This window comes from Bos taurus, chromosome 23 (assembly GCF_002263795.3).
Source record: "Bos taurus isolate L1 Dominette 01449 registration number 42190680 breed Hereford chromosome 23, ARS-UCD2.0, whole genome shotgun sequence".
NCBI classification, from domain to species: Eukaryota; Metazoa; Chordata; class Mammalia; order Artiodactyla; family Bovidae; genus Bos; species Bos taurus.
The window spans coordinates 31,481,916-31,504,779 of NC_037350.1; the positions used below are offsets into that span (position 1 = coordinate 31,481,916).

The window sequence follows — 22,864 nt, forward strand, 5'->3', positions numbered from 1 at the left end:
AGGGATTCCTCACCAGGAGAGGTAAGTGTACAGGGCTGAAGTTATCCATGAACATAATCAGGAAAGGGCAGAAAGACCCCTTGGCCAGCTATTATGTTATATGACAGTTTTTTCCCCTATTATGCACTTTAATACAACTCCATGACAATTAAATTGAGATAATGGAGGGGGCTCATATTACGGAAGTCATAAATGTGTATTTATTTGACAGTAGCTTCTGAGATAATTTCTTCCAGGCTACTCTGATCTGAGGGTGGGTGGTGGTAAGCCCTGCACTGTTCACCTTTGATCTTGAGGGTTGGCATAAATACTGATATCTCCACTGAGGTTAAACAAATATGCAAGCTTTAGAATTTTCAGACTCCATCAAGCTAACTTTAAAGTGACTATTTCCTCACCATGACATAGTAAAGCTGAAAAAGACCTCTATATTCCATCACTAATCAGGTGTAGTTGTCGAGGTCCAGAGATATGAAATGGTTTTTATCAAAGTCACAGGTTTATGATGATTACATAAACACATCAAAGATAGCTTGAAAATTTAGGTAACTTACCACACCAGTATTCAAAGTTAGAGAGGACGTCAACACAGTCTAACATAATTAAACATAGTTGTTTCTATAGGGGTCACTTTTTTTCTGATCCAATATAATATTGCTTAAAGATTCCTATTTGAACTTGTAAATTTACCTGTCTATTGAATGAGGTTGTATAAAGTCATTTCCAGCTATATCTTTCATTATCAGATTTGTAACATATATGACAAATCTTATAGGTTTCAAGATGTTTCCATATAATCTAAAATTTATTCTGAGTTTTCTGATGTTCTCCGATATCATTTGGAGTGGAACACCATTTCAGACAGGTGATTACTAGCAACTTCAGTTCTCTGCTTCAAGTTCAAGAGAGAGGTACTATTCTTAGAAAAAGAAATTATTCGGGGACTCACTAAATGAGGTGTCTTGTGGGGGCTGAAAAATTTTAATGAGCATGCAAAATTGAAGACCCCACTTAAATAGCTACCTAACTGGAAAAGTATTTTATATGGTTCCTTGGACCGAAGAGCAAAGTGCCAACTAGTGAAAGGTAGAAGCTGTCCTGATTAGCAAACTCAAAAGGACAGAACTGTTTGGTCACTTTGGTGACATCTGACAGAGAAATAAATCTAAGGGTAATAAATACACTTGAGAAACCAGTTAGCATGTAAACATTCCATGCTAATTAATATAATAGTAGAGCATGTGCTAGGGCTGTTGTTGAAGGAAAGTTACATGGCTCAAAATAGCCTGGAGTTCAAACTCCCCTCTAGATCCTCCCCACCATTCTATGTAAAACAAAGAACTCTCTCACCCGAAGAAAAAAAATGGACATTAACGTTGATTACGCCCAGCTCCCAGCTGGTCCAGCCTCTGGCCGATCTCCAAAATTCCTTACCCCATCAGTTTAACTCTGAACAACCTTGGAGAAGAATAGGCCCCCTTAAGACAGTAACTTTCCACATACATGCCTATATATACTTACTCTTTTCTTGGATAAGTGCAGCAGCTCGCTAATCTGACTGCTGCCCCTTCTCACCTCATTAAAGGTGATCTGTTCCTGTAAAGTGCTGGTCTCATTCTTTTTCTGAACCTTGTCTTCTCTAACTCCCTTACCTTACAGTTGCAACATAAATGTTGCCTTGTACTGTGTCACTGCTTAAAGTGAAAATCAAATCACTACAAATGTATGTACATTTGTAATTAAAAGTGCTTTTTTCCTTATGAATCTAGACTATTTTACATAGAAAATAATCTAATAATCATCTTAATAACTAGACAATAAGAGATTATTTCATCAACTGATTTTACATTAGACTTCTTTGAATGCACTGAGTCAGACTAGAATATTTCTCTTTTTAAAAGCCAATAATAGCAATACTGTATAGTTCTCAGTAACCAACTGAATCATCTAATCAAGTTTCATAACTTTCTAAATAACAAATTAGCAAATAACAATAAAACTGAAACATATTGTTATTTTTTGCATTAATTTATTTTTAAAAAGTGCTTTATTATTTTAAAATATTTTAATTATGCATAGTACAAAAGGAATGATATAAGAAGTATGGACACATTCCCATATGAGAGTTTATCTTAGCCTGATGAATTTATTCCTTTTCCTGTTTTTAATGAAATGAGATTCCAGCTAGAGTTAATGCTCTTTGGGTAACTCCTCACCATCATACCATGAACCTCTTACATTTCCTGCCATAATCACAGACTTGAAGTTTTGATGACGTATTACCAGCAATGGTACTATATTTTGCTGAATGTGTACATCTTCATAAAAATTACATAATATGATACAATAGGTATTATACTCTACACATAATTCTTCAACTTGCATGTTTCACACGTTATGTTTTCTAAAATTAACTTACTTTGATACGTCAAGTCTATTCACATGAATCTTTAAATACTTATACAATATCCCACTGGATAAATATACCATCAACTTATTCATGCATACTCCTATTGATGGATATTTGGATTGCTATATGTTCTATGTCATTATAAATAATAATTGCAATGAATTCAAAGACTCTCTGGTGTCCATTCTCAGAAAACTGGAAATAACAGTAGGAGATAGTTCCATGGACAAATAAATCTACTGAGCAGGCATGATTTTATGGATAGTGGGACAGATGATACCCAGTAATTAAAGGGTAGCTCAGGTCACAGGGGCGTTTTTTGTGTTCCATTGTGCAACATTAAGTCTCTATGAATCCAGTAAAGAGCCTCTTTTCAAGTATTCTTTCCCTGGAAATGGAGAGAAGCTTAATAGAGCATCTCCATTTAACACAGACCCTGTATGCACCATTGGACCTGGTATCACAAAGCCCAGTTACAGAGCAACTTGCTCAATACTCTGAATCACCTATGAAGTAGCTTAATTGGGTTGGGGGTCAGGGGAGGGAAATAAAATAAGGTAGGTGGAATTTTGGTAAGCCTCCATCTATCCTTCATTTGTCACTTGTAGGGAGAGGCTCTCCAACTATCCTTACTCATAGAGTTACTTGGGCTTCTGAGTGTTTACTGGACTTCCCCCTCTATGGGTCCTTCTCAAAGAAATGAGACAACTCCACATTTCCTGGTGACTGGATGAACTAACACATTTTCCCAAACTGTCCAATTGATGATAAGTATCAGGCATTTGAGCTTTTAAAGACTAGTGTCAAGCAGGAAATTTTAGGGAGAGTCATAAAGAGAGAGAAGTAAGAACTACTGTCAAAAGGAAAAAGAGATCAATAGTGACTGGTGATATCTATTTTAAGACAATGTGTGGTCATTCTTGATCATTTGAAATATTCCCTCAAAAAATAATAACGATAAAGTGGTACAAATAGGGAAAATCCTTCATTATTTCATAAATTATCTCAAGCTCTATGCTGATGAATTAATAAATAATTGTGTTCCTTTTCTTAGCCATACCTCTGGCAGCAAGCCTATGCATTATATGGAAACTGTTTAAAGAAGAACAAGCATGTTTTGGGCTTATTAGTAGTTTAATCTCAAAGTGTCAACTGACCAAAAAAATATGAGCGACTAAAAAAGTTTATTGAACAAGTTTTGCCATGGAATAGAGAACAGTGGAATCCAAGGACCAAGATGGCATTGTTAATTTTGCAAAGGGTAGAGCCTGCACAATAGAATCAACTGGGGAGATTCAGAAAATAATGCCTGGCTTCTTCCAAAGAGATTCTAATTTAATGAGTTTATAAAAGTCTGGTCTAGATAACATTTTCAAGTTTCTTCAAAAGATTCTAATAAGTGTCTAAATTTGAGAACCACTGGGATAGAGGTTGATAGAGAAATTGTTAAGATTTTAAAAGCCAGACATAGGTGAATATTTCAAGCAATCTACACTAATAATGATGAAAGAAACAGATCACCCCCTACTACTTGGTATAAAAAGAAACAAAGCTTATCTTGGAATCAGGAAAAATTACATTGAGAACCTCAGGAAAAATTGAAGATAACATCATCAATGTAATTAAAAGCAAGGGACTAAGTCCCTGTGGACAAAGAAATTTAACTTGGGAAAAAAAACAAACAAACTAGGATTTAAGCCTTTTTATTACTCAGTCAGTGTTCTTGTATTTTCCTGGGAAACACCAGAAGGTAGGTTGGAAAAAATAAGTTTAAATCACAAAATACCTAGCACTTTCTGGGTTTCAATGAAGCAGAAAGAGATGAAAATCTGTTAGATACTTCCAAAGCAATAGATATATTTCCATCTTACCTTAATTCATCCCGTATTAAAACTTGAGTAATATTAGTTTTGACTATGTCTTAGGTTCTTTTTAAAGGGTGTGCCTGGAGAATCCCATGGACGGAGGAGCCTGGTAGGCTGCAGTCCTTGGGGTCACTAAGGGTCGGACACGACTGAGCAACTTCACTTTCACTTTCACGCGTTGGAGAAGGAAATGGCAACCCACTCCAGTGTTCTTGCCTGGAGAATCCCAGGGACGGGGGAGCCTGGTGGGCTACCGTCTATGGGGTCGCACAGAGTTGGACACGACTGAAGCGACTTAGCAGCAGCAGCAGGTGAACACAGGAGAAGGCAATGGCACCCCACTCCAGTACTCTTGCCTGGGGAATCCCATGGACGGAGCAGCCTGGTGGGCTATAGTCCATGGGGTCGCTAAGGGTCGGACACGACTGAGCGACTTCACTTTCACTTTTTCGTTTTCATGCATTGGAGAAGGAAATGGCAACCCACTCCAATATTCTTGCCTGGAGAATCCCAGGGACGGAGGAGCCTGGTGGGCTGCCATCTATGGGGTCACACAGAGTTGGACACGACTGAAGCAACTTAGCAGCAGCAGCAGCAGGTGAACACAAGGCATTATTATAATTTGACTGTTCTATCATGTATACTAGGTTAAAACTCATTTAGAGAATCTTTTCATGAATCTATTTCATTAATGCAGCACTTTTTTCCTCTCTAAGAAGCACATATTCAACTCTGTATAAAGCACAATTCTGTTTTATTAAAATAGTATTTTTTAAATGTAAGACAATACATTTTGGTGGTCTATATTCCAGTTTAAAGAATAAATCATTATACAAAATGATAGGATAAAATTAAACATGGAAATTAATATATATTTTAGGGGTTGAATCGTGTGCCTCAAAATTTATATGTTGAACTCTCTGTACTTCACAATGTGACCTTATTTGAAGCTATGGTCCTTACAGAGGTAACCAAGCTAACAGGAGTTCACTAGGGGAAGTATTAATTCAAATAATTTGTGTCTTTATAAAAAGAGGAAAATTGGACACAGACACAGTGAGATTGCCATGTGAAGATGAAGGACACATCAGAGTTATTTTTCATAAGTCAGGGAATACCAAAGATTGCCAGCAACCACCAGAAGTTAGATGAGAAGCATTGAACTGATTCTTCCTTGCAACCTTCAGAAGAACCAGATTTGCTGACTCCTTGATCTAACACTTCTAGCTTTCAGAACTGTGAGAGAGTAAGTTTTGATTGTTTAGCCCTCCTAGTTTTTGGCATCTTGTTATGGCAGTCTAACAGACTAATACAGAGATTAAATACCAAAAGTATAACAATGGCAATGATTGAGATATTTGAATGGTTAAGATATTATATTTTCTGAGCACGTATATTTTAATTAGGCATTTTGTTGAGTTATCTTTTATTATCTTTGCAACAATCTTGAGAAATGACATTAATTACTATAGAATTTTGTTAAAAAAAAAAATAGATTCCTGATAATATCACTGTCTGATCTCAGAGTCCCAGTTCAGCTCTCTGTTGTAAGAGCAGTAGAAGAGACCATACGACTGAGTTCAGCGAGTGGGGAGCCGATTATCTATTAAAATGAAGTAGACTTAATGAGGATGATCTGGTTGTTCTAGAGTTGGATTCAAGGAATAAATTTTAAAAGTTGGAAACGCCTTGGAGACCAAAGCTTATTCTTCTTGAGGGAAGTAACCTAAGCCAATATCTCACATTAGAAATGTCTGGGGATGAAAGAGTAGAATTCTCAGGGATTGTGTTAAAAAACAATGAGAGGAAACCTCTTTTGCAGTATCCTGAACCCCAAAATAAATAGTTGTCACTGGATTTTCTCACAGTTGGGAACCTGTGGAAGTCTCTGATGAGAAGTATGACATAACGGTACTAGAATAATCAGGGATATTGTATCCACAGGTTGGAAAATAAAGGATTTATTTTATTGGAAATTTAATGATACTAGGAGAGGCAGAGGAAATTTTCAGACATAGAAGTTTGTCTTCCAACATGTACTAGCTTTTCTGTATATGGAATACCATACAAAGATCATCGTTGAAGCAGGAAGATAGACTACAGCAGTGACTCTCAAACATTAGCCATCATCCAGATCACCTGGAGGCTTATTGAGACATTTCTGATTCAGTAGGTCTGGAGTGGTACCTGGGAATGTGAATTTCCCAAAAGTTCCCAGGTGATAGTAATGCTAGACTTGGTCAGGGGATCACACTGTGAGATTCACTGTGTTAAATGAGTACTTTCTAACCATCTTTACATTATGCTTATGCACCAGGAAAATCCACCTGTCCTATGGCAGGCTTATGACTGTGTTCCACTGGAGGATGGTGGTGCTGGGTTATAACTAAGGGAAAATACAAGTTGGTCTGGCATCCACAGAAGAATTGACCTGTTCATACTTGGTATGCCCTGATTGTGTCTAAATCTTTAATCTGTGCTCTCCATGTGGCCTCGCCTCTGTTCTTCTTCCTCACAAGTGTTGATTTTTGCTCAGAATTTAAACTAATCCAGTCATCTTCCTCAACAGAGGTTTCTCTCTGTTCCTCCTCTCTGTTCCTTCCTTTTACATATGAAGTGAAGTGAAGTGAAGTGGCTCAGTCATGTCCGACTCTTTGCAACCCCATGTACTGTAGCCTACCAGACTCCTCCATCCCTTTTACATATATATGTATTTAATTTATTTTTGAAAGCATCCTCCTCTTATAAGTAGGAATATAGGTAAGTTCAGTCTAATTCTGTACTCTAATGAAGTAATTATGCATAGTCATGTAGTGTTTAATGATAGTGTTGGTGATCATCATTGACACATGGGCCCTTAATTGAGGATTACATAGCATAAAGCATTTTGTGAGCATGTGGATGGGAATTTACTTTTGTGATAAAGAAAGCAAAATAATTTACAAAAGATGGAACTAAGATAATTTTAATTTTTGAGTGTATTAGGTTTTATATACTAATACGTGTTACTATTCATATAACTAAAGACAGCCTATGATGTTCTTGAAAATTATTGAACCACAATTTCTTTGGCCACTAATATTACTGCAAGATTAGTTTTGCAGGTGCGACCATGCAGAGATGTTTTAATCAGTTATTTCTTAAAGCTCCCTAGCAAATTTTAAAAGATTAGTTTTTGATCACAAATTCTTACATTTGTAAGGGATGAAGAAACACTACATATTTCCATTATGTACTGATATGTACACAAACATCTACACAGACACAGGTACAGTCCCTGAATTAAGTAATTCTTGAGAGACATAGCTAAATAATGCCTTTGTATGGTAATGAAAAGCAATGTCAACTGCCTTTTTGGCTTATTTCAATGTTTTCAATACTGTTATTTAACGTATATAACAAAGAGTAAATATGCTGGCTTGAGTGAAGTACAAGCTTCCTATGGAAAATTAAAATTTATTTAATAAATCAAGTACATCCTTGAACACTCTGAGTTGAAGTTTCTAGAGTTTGTGAAATACAATTATGGCCAGTAATATATATGTGCAGGATATGCTGGAAATAAAAGAATCTTCAAAAATAAAAGGTAATTATGTTGTATAGTAACAATCAACATATGATAATTAGGATTTGGGTTATGGGTGTAAAACCTGATGCTTTTGTATGAATGACAGCATAAGTTTTTATGACAAAGTGTATGACTGTGCTACTAGACTTTGGGAATAAAAAAGAGTGAAGAATCAAGAATTGTATTTTATGATTACTGAGATGGACAATGAAGGAATTAAGGAAGACTATGGTTATAAATATTTTCAGAAGACAGAATAAAGAAATGGGCAAGGGCTGGTAATAACGTATTTATATCTCATAGAGGTGAGAACATGCATTGCATATACCTTTGTATTCAAAAGTACATATGTAATAATGATAACAATACAATTTGATAAGTGCTGGTATAGAGGTATGTTTAGAAAATGGAAGGAGCTCTCAAACTCAAGAATACTGAGGAGACTATGTAGCAATAAATAAGGACAATAATTAAGAGGGAATAGATGGTTAGCAAGCTAAATATTACAAGGGATACACGGAAGGATCAAAACACATGGAAATCTGATGAACAAAATAAACCAGAAATTGAGGCAGTCCTGAATCACTCACAAAGATTCCCCTGTGAAAAGACATTAACTGAAGATCTGTTTAAAGAATGCTGTTCCAATCACCCCACCACCATGCTCCCTTACCCTCACTCATCATGCAGAGCAGTTGGCAGCAAACAGCATACCTGGAAGCCAAACAAATGAAACTGGTACTTCTCTCTAGGACAACAATCAAATTTACTCAGAAGATTAAGGCTTCTCCTAGGGTGTTGGCACACCTACATAAAGCTCTCCTTAATTAGGTATACAGCAAGTCCATCTTAATGGTTAACTCTCCACTTACAACGTCCACATCTAATCTTTTCATTTGCATGCTCCACTTAAGTAACCAGCTTTCACAATTCAGCTACCCCTTCAGCACAGAGGTCTGTAGAAAATCAGTCCTAGCTCTATAAAAAGACAATAATTTGTGCTCCTAAGATTTACATAGACTTAAAATTACAAAAATTGCACTAGGGTTACAGTATTTAAGTTGATAGACAACCAGTACAATCTTTTGAAAATATATTCTAATAAATGTTACCAACAGGGACAATGTTTCTGTGGAAATGATGGTGAGGTAACACAATGAGAGATATTAGATGCTCATATTTCTTATGAATCCAATAAAAAGAGAAATAGAATTTTAGTATTTTACAACTTATAGAGATAATACAAGAAAAGCAGTCTCTGAATGAAAGAATTGCACAGGCCTTTCACCAATGAAGGGATGAGAGCAAAGGCAGGCCAGTTCTGGCTGGGTTTGAAATATTTCAAACCTTAAGAGAAAAAGGATACACAACGTTGAATAAAGAACTGCTAAGTCCTTGTATCAGAGAAAGCAATGGCACCCCCCTCCAGTACTCTTGCCTGGAAAATCCCATGGACGGAGGAGCCTGGTAGGCTGCAGTCCATGGGGTTGCTAGGAGTCGGACACAACTGTGACTTCACTTTCAGTTTTCACTTTCATGCATTGGAGAAGGAAATGGCAACCCACTTCAGTGTTCTTGCCTGGAGAATCCCAGGGACAGAGGAGCCTAGTGGGCTGCCGTCTATGGGGTCGCACAGAGTCGGACGCGACTGAAGTGACTTAGCAGCAGCAGCAGCAGCAGCAGGTCCTTGTATTGGACTTAAGCTTCAGTTAAATCCTCTTCTTGATAAGGATGAAAATACATAAAAGAGATATGAGAATGAGGAGGTTTAAAAATGTGTTACTTCTTTGCCTGAAAAATTTCTTGGGATGAACTAGAGAAGCCAAAGACATTTAGACCAGGACCACTGAAAATTGGCTTCAACAGCATTTTGGAGTAAAAGCATGAAACCTGTCCAATCTTTAAACACAGTTGGGTTGAGGCAGCAGTGGGCAGCATGACAGAAGACCTTTCCTTTAGTGACAAAATAATTATGTCATGAGGTTGTCGTGGAAGGATTCCTCTTCCTTGATGTTTCAACAACATAAAAAGCTGTCTCTGTTTACTCTGCTTTTGTCTAATCTTTTGTAAAACAATTCCTCTTTTCCCCAAACAGAACAAACTGTTCTCGGCTCACTCTCACACTGATGGACATATAAGACATTTGTTTGTTTCTTTTGTCTCATTAGATACTGATTTAAGAATTTGGCAGACTCACAGGTTATATAATTTCCGAACCTTCTTATATACCTTCTTAAATTTTCTTCATTTTGGTGAATGTGAAAACTAGTCTTAAGATACTACCTGTCTCAAACTGAGACATAAACGCTTGTTTTACCTCTGCCTTCCATCCGTCTTGCTTTCTTCATAAATGATGATTTTGATTTTTCATTTCCTCATCTGCAACTAAGTTGCCTATTCATAATGCATAGACTCCTTGAAATTATTAACCAGTTATTCTGCATTAGAAGGTCATCTTTTGTATAGTTGTATAACTAGTAGTCCTATTTGTGCTCTAAGTTTGGTGCACAAATAAAATTACATAAATGGAAATGTAATATCTCTACAACTAATAACAGATTATTAGTGGTTAAGAATCCACATTCCCATTGCAGGAGACATGGGTTCTATCCCTGATCCGGGAAGATTCTACATACCATAGGGCAACAAAGACCATGAGCCCCAACTACTGAGCCCAGGCACTGCAACTACTAAAGCCTGTGTACCCTAGAACCCCTGCTCTGCAACAAGAGAAACCATTGCAATGAGAAGGCCATTCACTGCAATGAAGTGTACCTCTGGCTCACCACAATTAGAGCAAGCCTTGGTGCAGCAACAAAGATCCAGGGCAGCCATAAATCATCAATAATTAAAAAAAAAAATATATATATATATATTTTTTTAAAGCTATTTATACTATGTAAAGGAAAAATGAGAACATACAGAAATAACCTGTCAGAGGAGGTTGGTGGAGGTTGAGTGTGGTTAACTCCACCTGACTGCAAAGCCTCTGCTCTTCTTTCCCAGTCCTGACATACCATGTATGTTGGTTTACCAGGGTACCACACATAGAGTGGGCAGTGTATAAATAATTATCCAGATATGTAATGTTTATAACTTCTTGTGGTTCTAGATACAGAAAATATTCATCATGGAATGGGACAATCAGACATTCAACCCTGACTTCATCTTGATGGGAATTTTTAGTTACACGCCCACTCACATCTTTCTCTTCTCTCTGGTCCTGGGCATCTTCACAATGGCGCTCTTGGCAAACACTCTCATGGTCCTCGTCATCTACCTGGACACGAGGCTCCACACCCCCATGTACTTCCTCCTCAGCCAGCTCTCCCTCATGGACCTCATGCTCATCTGCACCACTGTACCCAAGATGGCCCACAGCTACCTGTCTGGCAGGAAGTCCATTTCTGTAGCAGGATGTGAAGCCCAGATCTTTTTCTATGTGTCCCTATTTGGTGCTGAGTGCTTCTTGTTGGCTGTCATGGCCTATGACCGCTCTGTTGCCATTTGCTATCCTCTTCAGTACCACAGTCTCATGAACTGGAAACTCTGTGGACTCATGGCTGTCTCTACATGGATTCTTGGTGGCTTTGATGGGATTGTTGATGTAGCTGCTACTATGTCTTTCTCCTATTGTGGATCCCGAGAAATAGCTCAGTTCTTCTGTGATGTCCCAGCACTCCTGCATCTCTCATGCATGGATACTTCCACATTCGAAACACTTATTTTCATCTGTTGTGTAGTAATGCTCCTCCTCCCTTTGTCACTCATCATCATCTCCTACACACGTGTAATTATAACAGTTATTCGCATGAGTTCTGGGGAGGGTCGGCACAAGGCTTTCACCACCTGTACTTCACATCTTACTGTTGTGGGGATGTATTATGGAGCAGCTATGTTCATATATATGAGACCCACTTCTAATAGATCCCCAACTCAGGACAAGATGGTGTCAGCCTTCTACACCATTCTCACTCCCACGCTGAATCCCCTTATATACAGTCTCCGGAACAAAGATGTGGCCAAAGCATTCAGTAAGGTACTAGGGAAGAGGTAATCTAGAGAATAAAATGGATTAGTGGTTTACAGAAATTTTTTTCTGTCTTAACTCTTCTCTCTTTAAATTCATTTATTAAAAAAAAAAACAATTCAGCAAAAAGTGTATAAACTATTTCCTAAATTAGGCATCAGACTTGATAGACTCTGGGTATACATTCAGTTAATTGATATATTTTGCATTCACTGTACATTCATTTTGGTTTTAAGCGTACTTAATGAAATTCTTGAGAAGTGAGTAATTAAGTTAATAAAGTTTCACTCCCCTTTCTAGAACTAAATAATAAACAAAATTTTCCTAAATGATTTTCCTTATTTTCAAAATCCAAAATCTTATTTAAATGCTTCTATAATGACTTATGCACTGAGTTAGCTACCACACTTGCCTATTTCATTTTGTTATTAGCTCTTTCAAAATATAGGCTAACCAGAGAGGCACAGATATTTGTTCATTTACAAAAAAAAAAAAAGTTGTCCTATAATAAATATTACTTATTTTTACTTATTTTGACAGAGAAGGCTTTTTTCTTGTGTTTGACTTCCCTGATATACTGAGCATCTGTACACCTGAATAATTCTTATAGTGGAACCACTTATATTCCAGAGTTTTGGCAGATAATACCGTATCATCAAACTATACTTTGTATATATTATAAGTCTTGTAAGTTTCATGATGCCTGGTTATAATCCAAAATTAATTCTGAGTTCTCTGATGTTCTCTGACATCATCTGGGGTGACCACCATTTCAGACAGGTGATCACAGGCAACTTTGGTATCTGCTTCAAGCTCAGGAGAGAGGTACTATTATTTTAGAAAAAAAGAGTGTTCAGGGACTCATTAAATGTAGTGTCTTGTGGGGACTGAAAAGTTTTAATGAGCGTGGCAAAGTTGAAGAGCCAGGCAGTCTAGATAAGTAACTACCTAATTGGCAAGGTATAAAACTTTACACGGTTTCTTGGGACCAAGGGGCAAAGTGCCAACTAGTGAAAGGTAGAAATTATCATGATTAGCAAACTTAAAAGGACAAAGTTGTTTGATTACTTTGGTGACTTTTGACAGAGAAATAAGTCTAGGGATAATAAATAGGCTTGGAAAACCAGTTAACACATAAGCATTTCATGCTAATTAATACAATAGCAGGGCATGTGCTAGGGCTGTTGTGACACAAATGTTGCCTCATATGAGCCTAATCTAACTGTGTAGATGTAAAATCACATCGCTACAAATATATGTGCATTTGGAATTAAAAATATTTTTTTCTGATGAATCTAGATTATTTCACATAAAAAATAATCTAATAATCATCTGCACAGTTAGATCATAAGAGATCATTTATTCCATCAACTGATTTTACATTAGACGTCATTGAATACGTTGAGTCAGACTAGGATGTTTCTCTTTTTGAAAACCAATCAATAGGGACTTCTCTGGTCATCTAGTGGTTAAGAACCTGCCTCTTAATGCAGAGGACATGGGTTAGATCCCTGGTCTGGGAACTGGTATCCCACATACTGTGAGGCTACTAAGCCCTTGTGCCACAACGATTGAGCCTGTGCACAACAGTGAAGACCCAGCACAGCCAAAATAAATAAATTATAATGTTTAAAAAAAAAGATGAGAAAGCAACACTGTGTAATTCTCATGAAACATCTAATCAAGCTTCAAAGGCACTAAATAACTAAATTAGCAAATAGTAATATTGAAATATATTGTTACTCCTAGCATTAACTTATTATTTTGAAAAGTGTTTTACATTTTAAAATATTTTAATGATACGTGGTAAAAAGGGAATGATAAAATAAATATGCAGATATCCCACACAGAAGATATTTTATCTTAACCTGATGACTGTATTTCTTTGCCTATTTTTAATGACACTACATTTCAGCTAGAGTCGATGCCCTGTGTGTAATTCCCCACAATCATACCATTCACTTCTTACCTTCCCTGCCATAATCACAGACTTGAATTTGTGGTTAAATATTTCCAACAATGATATTATATTTTGCTGAATGTATTCATAAAAATTATACAATGTGATTCAGAGATATTTATACTTTATACATTAGTTGTTATACTCTACACATAATTCTTCAACTTGCATGTTGAATCAAGTTCATTCATGTCAATTTTTAAGCACTTGTACAATATCCCACTGGATAAATATAACATCAACTTATTTCTGCATGCTCCTATTGATGAATATTTGGGTTGATATACATTCTACATCATTACAAATAACAATTGCAATGAATTAAAAGGCTCTCTGGTATCCATTCTCTGAAGATTAGAAATAACAGTGGGAGATATTTCCATGGACAAAGGACTCTACTGAGCAGGCATGATTTTATGGATAGTGGGTCAGATAATACCCAACAAGCAGAAGCTCAGATCACATGACCATTTTTTGTGTTCCATTGTGTAGCATTAAATCTCTACAAAGCCTAGTAAACCATGAGGAGCTTCTCAAGTATTATTTCCATAGAATTGACAGAGGATCCACAGAGCATCAACATAGATCCTTTATGCACCATTGGATCTGGTATCACAAAGTCCAGTTACAAAGCAACTTGCTCAATATTCTGAATCAGCTACAAAGGAGCTTAATGTACTTGGGGACTGAGATGAAATGAATAGGAAGAATTTTAGTAAGCCTCCACCTACCCCTCATTTATCACTTATAGGGAGGAACTGTCCAACTATTCTTATTTATAGTGTTATTGGAGCTTCTGAGTATTTACTGGAAGACTCCTCCCATGGATCCTTCTCAAGGAAATAATATATGATTTCACATTTCCTGGTGATTGGAGGAACTAACACACCTCCCCAAACTGTTCAATTGATGATAAGTATCAGGAATTTGAATCTGAGTTTCAAAGACTAGGGTCAGGCAGGAAATTTTAGGGGAAGTGGACCAGAGAGACAAATAAAAACTTAATGATTGTTGAGTGAAACTGAATGTTTGAATCACTACTGCATAAGGAAAGATAAATCAATAGTGACTAGTGATGTCTATTTTAAGACATGTGTGGCCATTTGGGGGCTTCCCTGGTGGCTCAAATGGTAAAGAATCTTCCTGTAATGCAGGAAACATAGGTTTGATCCCTGGGTCAGGAAGATACTCTGGAGAAGGGAATGGCTACCCACCCTAGTATTCTTGCCTGGAGAATTCCATGGACAGAGGAGCCTGTAGGCTACAGTCCATGTGGACACAAAGAATTGGACATGACTGAGAGACTAATTCTTTCACTTGAATGTTTGAAATACTTCCCCCAAAATAATAGTAATAAAGTGGTACAAACAGGAAAACGCTTCATTACCTAATTAATTTTCTCAGGTTCTATGCTTATGAGTTAGCAAATAACTCTGCTCCTTTTCTTAGCCATAGTAAAGCAAAATATCTCTGGCAGCAAGCCTATGCATCATGTGAAAGCTATTTAATGAAGAACAAGCATATTTTGGGCTTATTAGTATCTTAACCTAAAAGTGTCAACTAACAAAAAAAAGTATGAGTAACTAAAAAAGCTTATTGAATAAGTTTTGCCATGAAATAGAGAACAGTAGCATACAGATGGGGAAAGAATGGAAACAGTGACAGACTATATTTTCTTGGGCTCCAAAATTACTGCAGATGGTGACTGCAGCCATGAAATTAAAAAACACTTTCTCCTTGGAAGAAAAACTATGACCAACCTAGACAGCATATTAAAAAGGAGAGAGATTACAAAGGCAAAGGAGAAAAGGAGAGATATACCCATTTGAAAGCAGAGTTCCAAAGAATAGCAAGAAGAGATAAGAAAGCCTTCCTCAGTGATGAGTGCAAAGAAATAGAGGAAAACAACAGAATGGGAAAGACTAGAGATCTCTTCAAGAAAATTACTGATACCAAGGGAACATTTCATGCAAAGATGGCTCAATAAAGGACAGACATGGTATGGACATAACAGAAGTAGAAGATATTATGAAGAGGTGGCAAGAATACACAGAAGAACTGTACAAAAAAGGTCTTCATGACCCAGATAATCATGATTGTGTGATCACTCACCTAGAGCCAGACATCCTGGAATATGAAGTCAAGTGGGCTTTAGGATGCATCACTACAAACAAAGCTAGTGGAGGTGATGGAATTCCAGTTGAGCTATTTCAAATCCTAAAAGATGATGTTGTGAAAGTGCTGCACTTAATATGCCAGCAAATTTGGAACACTCAGCAGTGGCCACAGGACTGGAAAAGGTCAGTTTTCATTCCAATCCCAAAGAAAGGCAATGCCAAAAAATGCTCAAACTACCACGTAATTGCACTCATTTCACATGCTAGTAAAGTAATGCTCAAAATTATCCAAGCCAGGCTTCAGCAATACATGAACGATGAACTTCCAGATGTTCAAGCTGGTTTTAGAAAAGGCAGAGGAACCAGAGATCAAATTGCCAACATCCGCTGTATCATTGGAAAAGCAAGAGAGTTCCAGGAAAACATCTATTTCTGCTTTATTGACTATGCCAAAGCCTTTGACTGTGTGGATCACAACAAACTGTGGAAAATTCTGAAAGAGATGGGAATACCAGATCATCTGACCTGCCTCTTGAGAAATTTGTATGCAGGTCAGGAAGCAACAGTTAGAACTGGACATGAAACAACAGACTGGTTCCAAATAGGAAAAGGAGTACGTCAAGGCTGTATATTGTCACCCTGTTTATTCAACTTATATTCAGAGTAAATCATGAGAAATGCTGGATTGGATGAAGCACAAGCTGGAATCAAGATTGCCAGGAGAAATATCAATAACCTCAGATATGCAGATGACACCACCCTTATGGCAGAAAGTGAAGAACTAAAGAGCCTCTTGATGAAAGTGAAAGTGGAGAGTGAAAAAGTTGCCTTAAAGCTCAACATTCAGAAAACTAAGATCATGGCATTCGGTCCCATTACTTCATGGCAAATAGATGGGGAAACAGTGGAAATAGTGGCTGAATTTATTTTTTTGGGGCTCCAAAATCACTGCAGATGGTGACTGCAGCCATAAAATTAAAAGACGCTTACTCCTTGGAAGGAAAGTTATGACCAACCTAGATAGCATATTAAAAAGCAGAGACTTTACTTTGCCAACAAAGGTCTGTCTAGTCAAGGCTATGGTTTTTCCAATAGTCTTGTATGGATGTGAGAATTGGACTATAAAGAAAGCTGAGGGATGAAGAATCGATGCTTCTGAAATGTGGTGTTGGAAAAGACTTTTGAGAGTCCCTTGAACTGCAAGATCAGTCCTGACCGTTCATTGGAAGGACTGATGTTGAAGCTGAAACTCCAATACTTTGGCCACCTGATAAGAAGAGCTAACTCACTGGAAAAGATCCTGATGGTGGGAAAGAGTGAAGGCAGGAGGAGAAGGGGACATCAGAGGATGAGATGGTTGGATGGCATCACCAACTCAGTGCACATGAGTTTGAGTAAACTCTGGGAGTTGGTGATGGACGGGGAGGCCTGGCATGCTGCGGTCCATGAGGTTGCAAAGAGTCGGACACGACTGAGTGACTGAACTGAATTGAACTCTAGTTTAGAGAATAAGCCATTATACAAAATAATAGGATAAAAATTAAAAAGGAAATTAATATCTGTTTTATGGACCAAATTGTGTCCCTCAAATTTTATATGTTGAAATCCCAATAACTCAGAATGTGGCCTTATATGGAGATATGGTCCTTACAGAGGTAATCAAGTTAACAGGAGATCACTAGGGTGAGTGTTAATCCAAATGACTAGCATCCTTATAAAAAGAGGAAATATGGAAACAGACACAAACACAGCAAGATTGCCATGTGAAGATGAGGGAATATATTAGGGTTATTTTCTACAAGCCAGGGAGTACTAAAGATTGCCAGCAATCACCAGAAGCTAGGTGAGAGGCATATAACTGTTTCTTCCTTGTAGTTCTCAGGAGGAACCAGTTTTGCTGACTCCTTGAAGTGACATTTCTAGCCCAGAATTGTGAGACAGTAAGTTTTTATTGTTTAGTACTCCTAGTTTTTGATAACTTGTTATGGTAGTATAACAAATATAATACAATTAAATGCCAAAAGTGTGATTATAGTAATAATGTTTGAGATAGCTGAAGCTGTTGTTTTCTGAATTCATATTTTGGATTAAGCTTTATGTTGAGTAATTTATAAAAGTAATCTTCTGTAATTCTTGCAACAATCCTGAGAGACAGATATTAGTCTCACTATAGATTTTATTTTTAAACAATAGAGAAATCTTGATAATATCACTGTTGGCAGTACAGCAGTGATTGAAACTCAGATATGTCTAATCTCAAAATGGATGTCCCTGATCAGCACTTTGCATCCCTTCTGGGAAAGAGCAGTAGAAGGAGCCACATGATTGAGTTTAGTAAGTTGGGAGCATATTGTCTATCAAAATGCAATAGAGTTCATGGGATGATGCCATTATTCTAGAGGTGGAATAAAGAAACAAACTGAAAATGTTGCAGTGGCTTGAAAAATGAAGCATTACTGTTCATGAAGGAAGTATGTTGAGACCTCACATCAGAAAATATGGATTAATGTAGAATTGTCAGAGTTTATGATGAAAAATTATGAGAAGAAACCTCTTGAGATGGTGGATATAACTTCTGGTGCAGTAGCCCAAGCCTCAATATAAATAGCTGCTATTTGTTCTGAGAATTTGGAACTTGTGGAGGATTTTAAAGAGGAGAGTGACATAACTCAATGGTATTAAAAAGAGTAATCAGAGAATATTTCATCCAGGGGATGGGAAATGGTAGACTTACTTTACTGAAAATTGAATGATGCTTCTGGGAAAACAGAAGAAATTTTCAGAAGTAGTGTACCTTTCCAAAAGAGACCAACTTATCTCTATATGAAATACCATGAGAAGGTCCTCTTTGAAGCAGGAAGATGGACTACAACAATGGTTCTCAAACATTAGCCAGCATCTAAATCACTTGCAGGCTTATTTAAACATCGTTTTGATTCAGTAGGTCTGGTGGTACCTGGGAATGTGCATTTTGAAGCACACGGAATCTTTGTCCTTCAAAAGGCATGAGGAAACTTAGGTTGAGGTTAAGTTGATCAGGGTTCTAAATTAGTATTAGTGTCTAAGTAGAGTAGACCAAAGCACATTATAGCCCTCATAGTCTCCTACCACAAACCACACACATGAATGCTGATTTCACCACAAAATAGTGAAGGAAGGGCAATCCAGAATGGACATGCAATCTCCAGAGCAAGAAGAGTGACAGTAGAAGAAAACAGGAAAGATACTGTTTGCAAATGATACCCACAGTGCAATGATGGGTCACCTGCCACAGTCCAACATCAAAACAGGAGATGTAGTCTCTGGATAATAGAATTGCATACACATTCTACTAATGAAGAGACGAGAGCAAGGACAGGGAAATTTTGGCTGGGCTTGAAAGTTCTAAAACATTGAGGGACCCTCCTTTTTTTGGCCACACCATGTGGCATGTGGGATCTTAGTTCCCTGACCAGGGATTGAACCCCCAATCCCCTGCATGCAGTCTTAACCACTGGGCTGCCAGGGAAATCCATGAGGGACCCTCTCTAAGAAAAAAAGAATATACAATGGTGAATAAAACACTGATAGGTCCTTCTAATGGACTTTCAGTTCAGTTCAGTTCAGTTGCCCAGTCGTGTCCAACTCTTTGCGACCCCATGAAATTGCAGCATGTCAGGCCTCCCTGTCCATCACCAACTCCTGGAGTTTACCCAAACGCACGTCCATCGAGTCGGTGATGCCATCCAGCTATCTCATCCTCTGTCATCCTCTTCTCCTCTTGCCCCCAATCCCTCCAGCATCAGGGTCCTTTCCAATGAGTCAACTCTTTGGATGAGGTGGCCAAAGTATTGGAGTTTCAGCTTCAGCATCAGTCCTTCCAATGAACACCCAGGACTGATCTCCTTCAGAATGGACTGGTTGGATCTCCTTGCAGTCCAAGGGACTCTCAAGAGTCTTTTCCAACACCACAGTTTAAAAGCATCAATTCTTAGGTGCTCAGCCTTCTTCACAGTCCAACTCTCACATCCATACATGAGCACAGGAAAAACCATAGCCTTGACTAGACGAACCTTTGTTGGCAAAGTAATGTCTCTGCTTTTTAATATGCTATCTAGGTTGGTCATAACTTTCCTTCCAAGGAGTAAGCGTCTTTTAATTTCATGGCTGCAATCACCATCTGCAGTGATTTTGGAGACCCAGAAAATAAAGTCTGACACTGTTTCCACTATTTCCCCATCTATTTGCCATGAAGTGATGGGACCAGATGCCATGATCTTAGTTTTCTGAATGTTGAGCTTTAAGCCAACTTTTTCACTCTCCTCTTTCACTTTCAGCTTCAGTGAAATCCTACTCTGGGTAGGGAGATCTCAAGTTACTGCCCTTTCAAACTGAAACATAAATTAAAATTCTGTCTTTTTTTTTACTTTCTCATCCACAATTAAATATTCATGATGTATAAATTACTTGCAATTATTCTGAACTGGAAGTTCATCATCTATATTATTGTATAAGTAGTAATCCTGCTTAGTCATTAAATTTGGTACACAAATAAGAGTATATAAATGCAAATGTTAATATATCTTGGCAACAATAGATTATTAGTTATAGTTATTTTACTATACTATATAGGCAATGACATTAAAATGCTCTCTTCCTCTGTTTTAGAATTTATTACATACTTACATATGATAAGTTTATGGATATAATCCTATCTAATAATAGGTTATATGTTTCTCAATGAGTCAAATGCTCTGTCTAGATGCTGTGATTTGTATGTTTAATAATCACAACAACCCAATTAACAAGTTATTTCTACTATGTAAAGGAAGTAAAATGAAACACATAGAAATAACCTGTCAGTGGACATGCAGGTTGGTGGAACTTGAGTGTGATGAACACCACCTGACTACAAAGTCTCTACTCGTTCTTTTCCAGTCCTGATATATCATGTATGTTGGTTTATAAATATAGCACATAAGGTAATATGTAATGTTTATAACTTCTTGTGGTTCTAGATACAGAAAATATTCATCATGGAATGGGACAATCAGACATTCAACCCTGACTTCATCTTGATGGGAATTTTTAGTTACACGCCCACTCACGTCTTTCTCTTCTCTCTGGTCCTGGGCATCTTCACAATGGCGCTCTTGGCAAACACTCTCATGGTCCTCGTCATCTATCTGGACACGCGGCTCCACACCCCCATGTACTTCCTCCTCAGCCAGCTCTCCCTCATGGACTTCATGATCATCTGCACCACTGTACCCAAGATGGCCCACAGCTACCTGTCTGGCAGGAAGTCCATTTCTGTAGCAGGATATGAAGCTGAGATATGTTTCTGTGTGTCCCTATGTGGTGCTGAGTGCTTCTTGCTGGCTGTCATGGCCTATGACCGCTATGTTGCCATTTGCTACCCTCTTCAGTACCCCAGTCTCATGAACTGGAACCTTTGTAGACTCATGGCTGCCTCTTCATGGTTCCTTGGTGTCTTTGATGGCATTGTTGATGTAGCTGTTACGCTGTCCTTCTCCTATTGTTCCCAAGCAATATCCCAGTTCTTCTGTGATGTCCCAGCACTCCTACATCTCTCATGCATGGATACTTCCACATTTGAAACACTTATTTTCATCTGTTGTGAAGTAATGCTCCTCCTCCCTTTGTCACTCATCAACATCTCATACACATGTGTAATTATAACCATCATTCGCATGAGTTCTGGGGAGGTTTGGCACAAGACTTTCACCATCTGTACTTCACATCTTATTGTGGTGGGGCTGTATTATGGAGTGGCTATGTTCATATATAAGAGACCCACTTCTAATCGATCCCCAGCCCAGGACAAGATGGTGTCAGCCTTCTACACCATTCTCACTCCGATGCTGAATCCCCTTATATACAGCCTCCAGAACAAAGATGTGGCCAAAGTATTCAGTAAGGTACTAGGGAAGAAGTAATCTAGAGAACAAATTGGATAATGGTTTACAGGGATTCTTTTTTCTCTCATAACTACTCTCTCTTGCACATTTATTTGTGAAAAAAATGAAGCCCCACGTGATTTAGTAACAAATACACACAGACTATATATCTATGTGTGTGTGTGTGCATATATATATATATAAATATATATATGTATTTACATATACATATTTGTATATAGGCTTTCCAGGTGGTGTCAATGCAGGAGACACAAGTGATGAAGGTTTGATCCCTAGGTCAGAAAGATCCCCTAGAGGAGGTTATGGCAACCCACTCCAGTAATCTTGCCTGGAGAATCTCCATGGACAGAGGAGCCTGGCGGGCTACAGTCCATGGGTCACAGAGTCAGACACAACAAAGCATGCACGCATGCTTGGTGATGTCAGCATCCTTTCTACCCCTCCTTATCCCTAAACTATTAATGCATTTTAGTAGTTCAGTTTTTTTTTTTTCTTGCCTGTGCTGCACGGGTTTGTGGGATCTTATTTCTCTGACCAGAGATCGAACCCAGACCCTCAGTAGTGAAAGCACTGAGCCCTAACCACTGGACTGCCATTTTGGCAGACAGTAGATTCATAGACAATGATACGAAGTAATAGAGACATCCCAGTTTCTCATATTGGTAAGAAACATCTTGAAAAACTAGAGTACAATAATACAACCAGAATGTTGACATTGATACAGTCAAGAAACAGAACACCTTTGAAACCACGAAGATTTTTCATGTGGCCTTAAATCACACCTGCCTCACTACCTCATCCTTACCCATGGAAGACACTAAGCTCTTCTCTATTTGTGCAATTTTATCATTTTAAGAATGCCATATATGTGGGATTATACAGTTGTTTGTAACATTTTGGGATTGACTTTTTCATCTAGAGTGGTTATTTCAATATTATTTGTTGTTAAGTGAGTTATATTAATATTTTTACTTGTGGTCTTAAAATTGATTT

The 22,864-nt window shown here is 37.7% G+C and overlaps 2 protein-coding genes across 2 annotated transcripts; both read left to right on the forward strand.

The window, feature by feature from the left end:
* The first annotated feature begins 10,973 nt into the window (after positions 1–10,973).
* Positions 10,974–11,900, forward strand: OR2M14 (olfactory receptor family 2 subfamily M member 14). The gene has a single exon (NM_001389940.1). The coding sequence runs from the start codon at positions 10,974–10,976 to the stop codon at positions 11,898–11,900; it is 927 nt and encodes a 308-aa protein (NP_001376869.1).
* Positions 11,901–20,965: 9,065 nt separating this feature from the next.
* On the forward strand, positions 20,966–21,889 carry OR2M15 (olfactory receptor family 2 subfamily M member 15). Its single transcript, NM_001390028.1, has one exon. The coding sequence runs from the start codon at positions 20,966–20,968 to the stop codon at positions 21,887–21,889; it is 924 nt and encodes a 307-aa protein (NP_001376957.1).
* The last annotated feature ends 975 nt before the right edge of the window (positions 21,890–22,864 follow it).

Bases quoted from the DNA above. Each gene is read 5' to 3' on its own strand.
- OR2M14 (NM_001389940.1), top strand. From the start codon at position 10,974: ATGGAATGGGACAATCAGACATTCAACCCTGACTTCATCTTGATGGGA.
- OR2M15 (NM_001390028.1), top strand. From the start codon at position 20,966: ATGGAATGGGACAATCAGACATTCAACCCTGACTTCATCTTGATGGGA.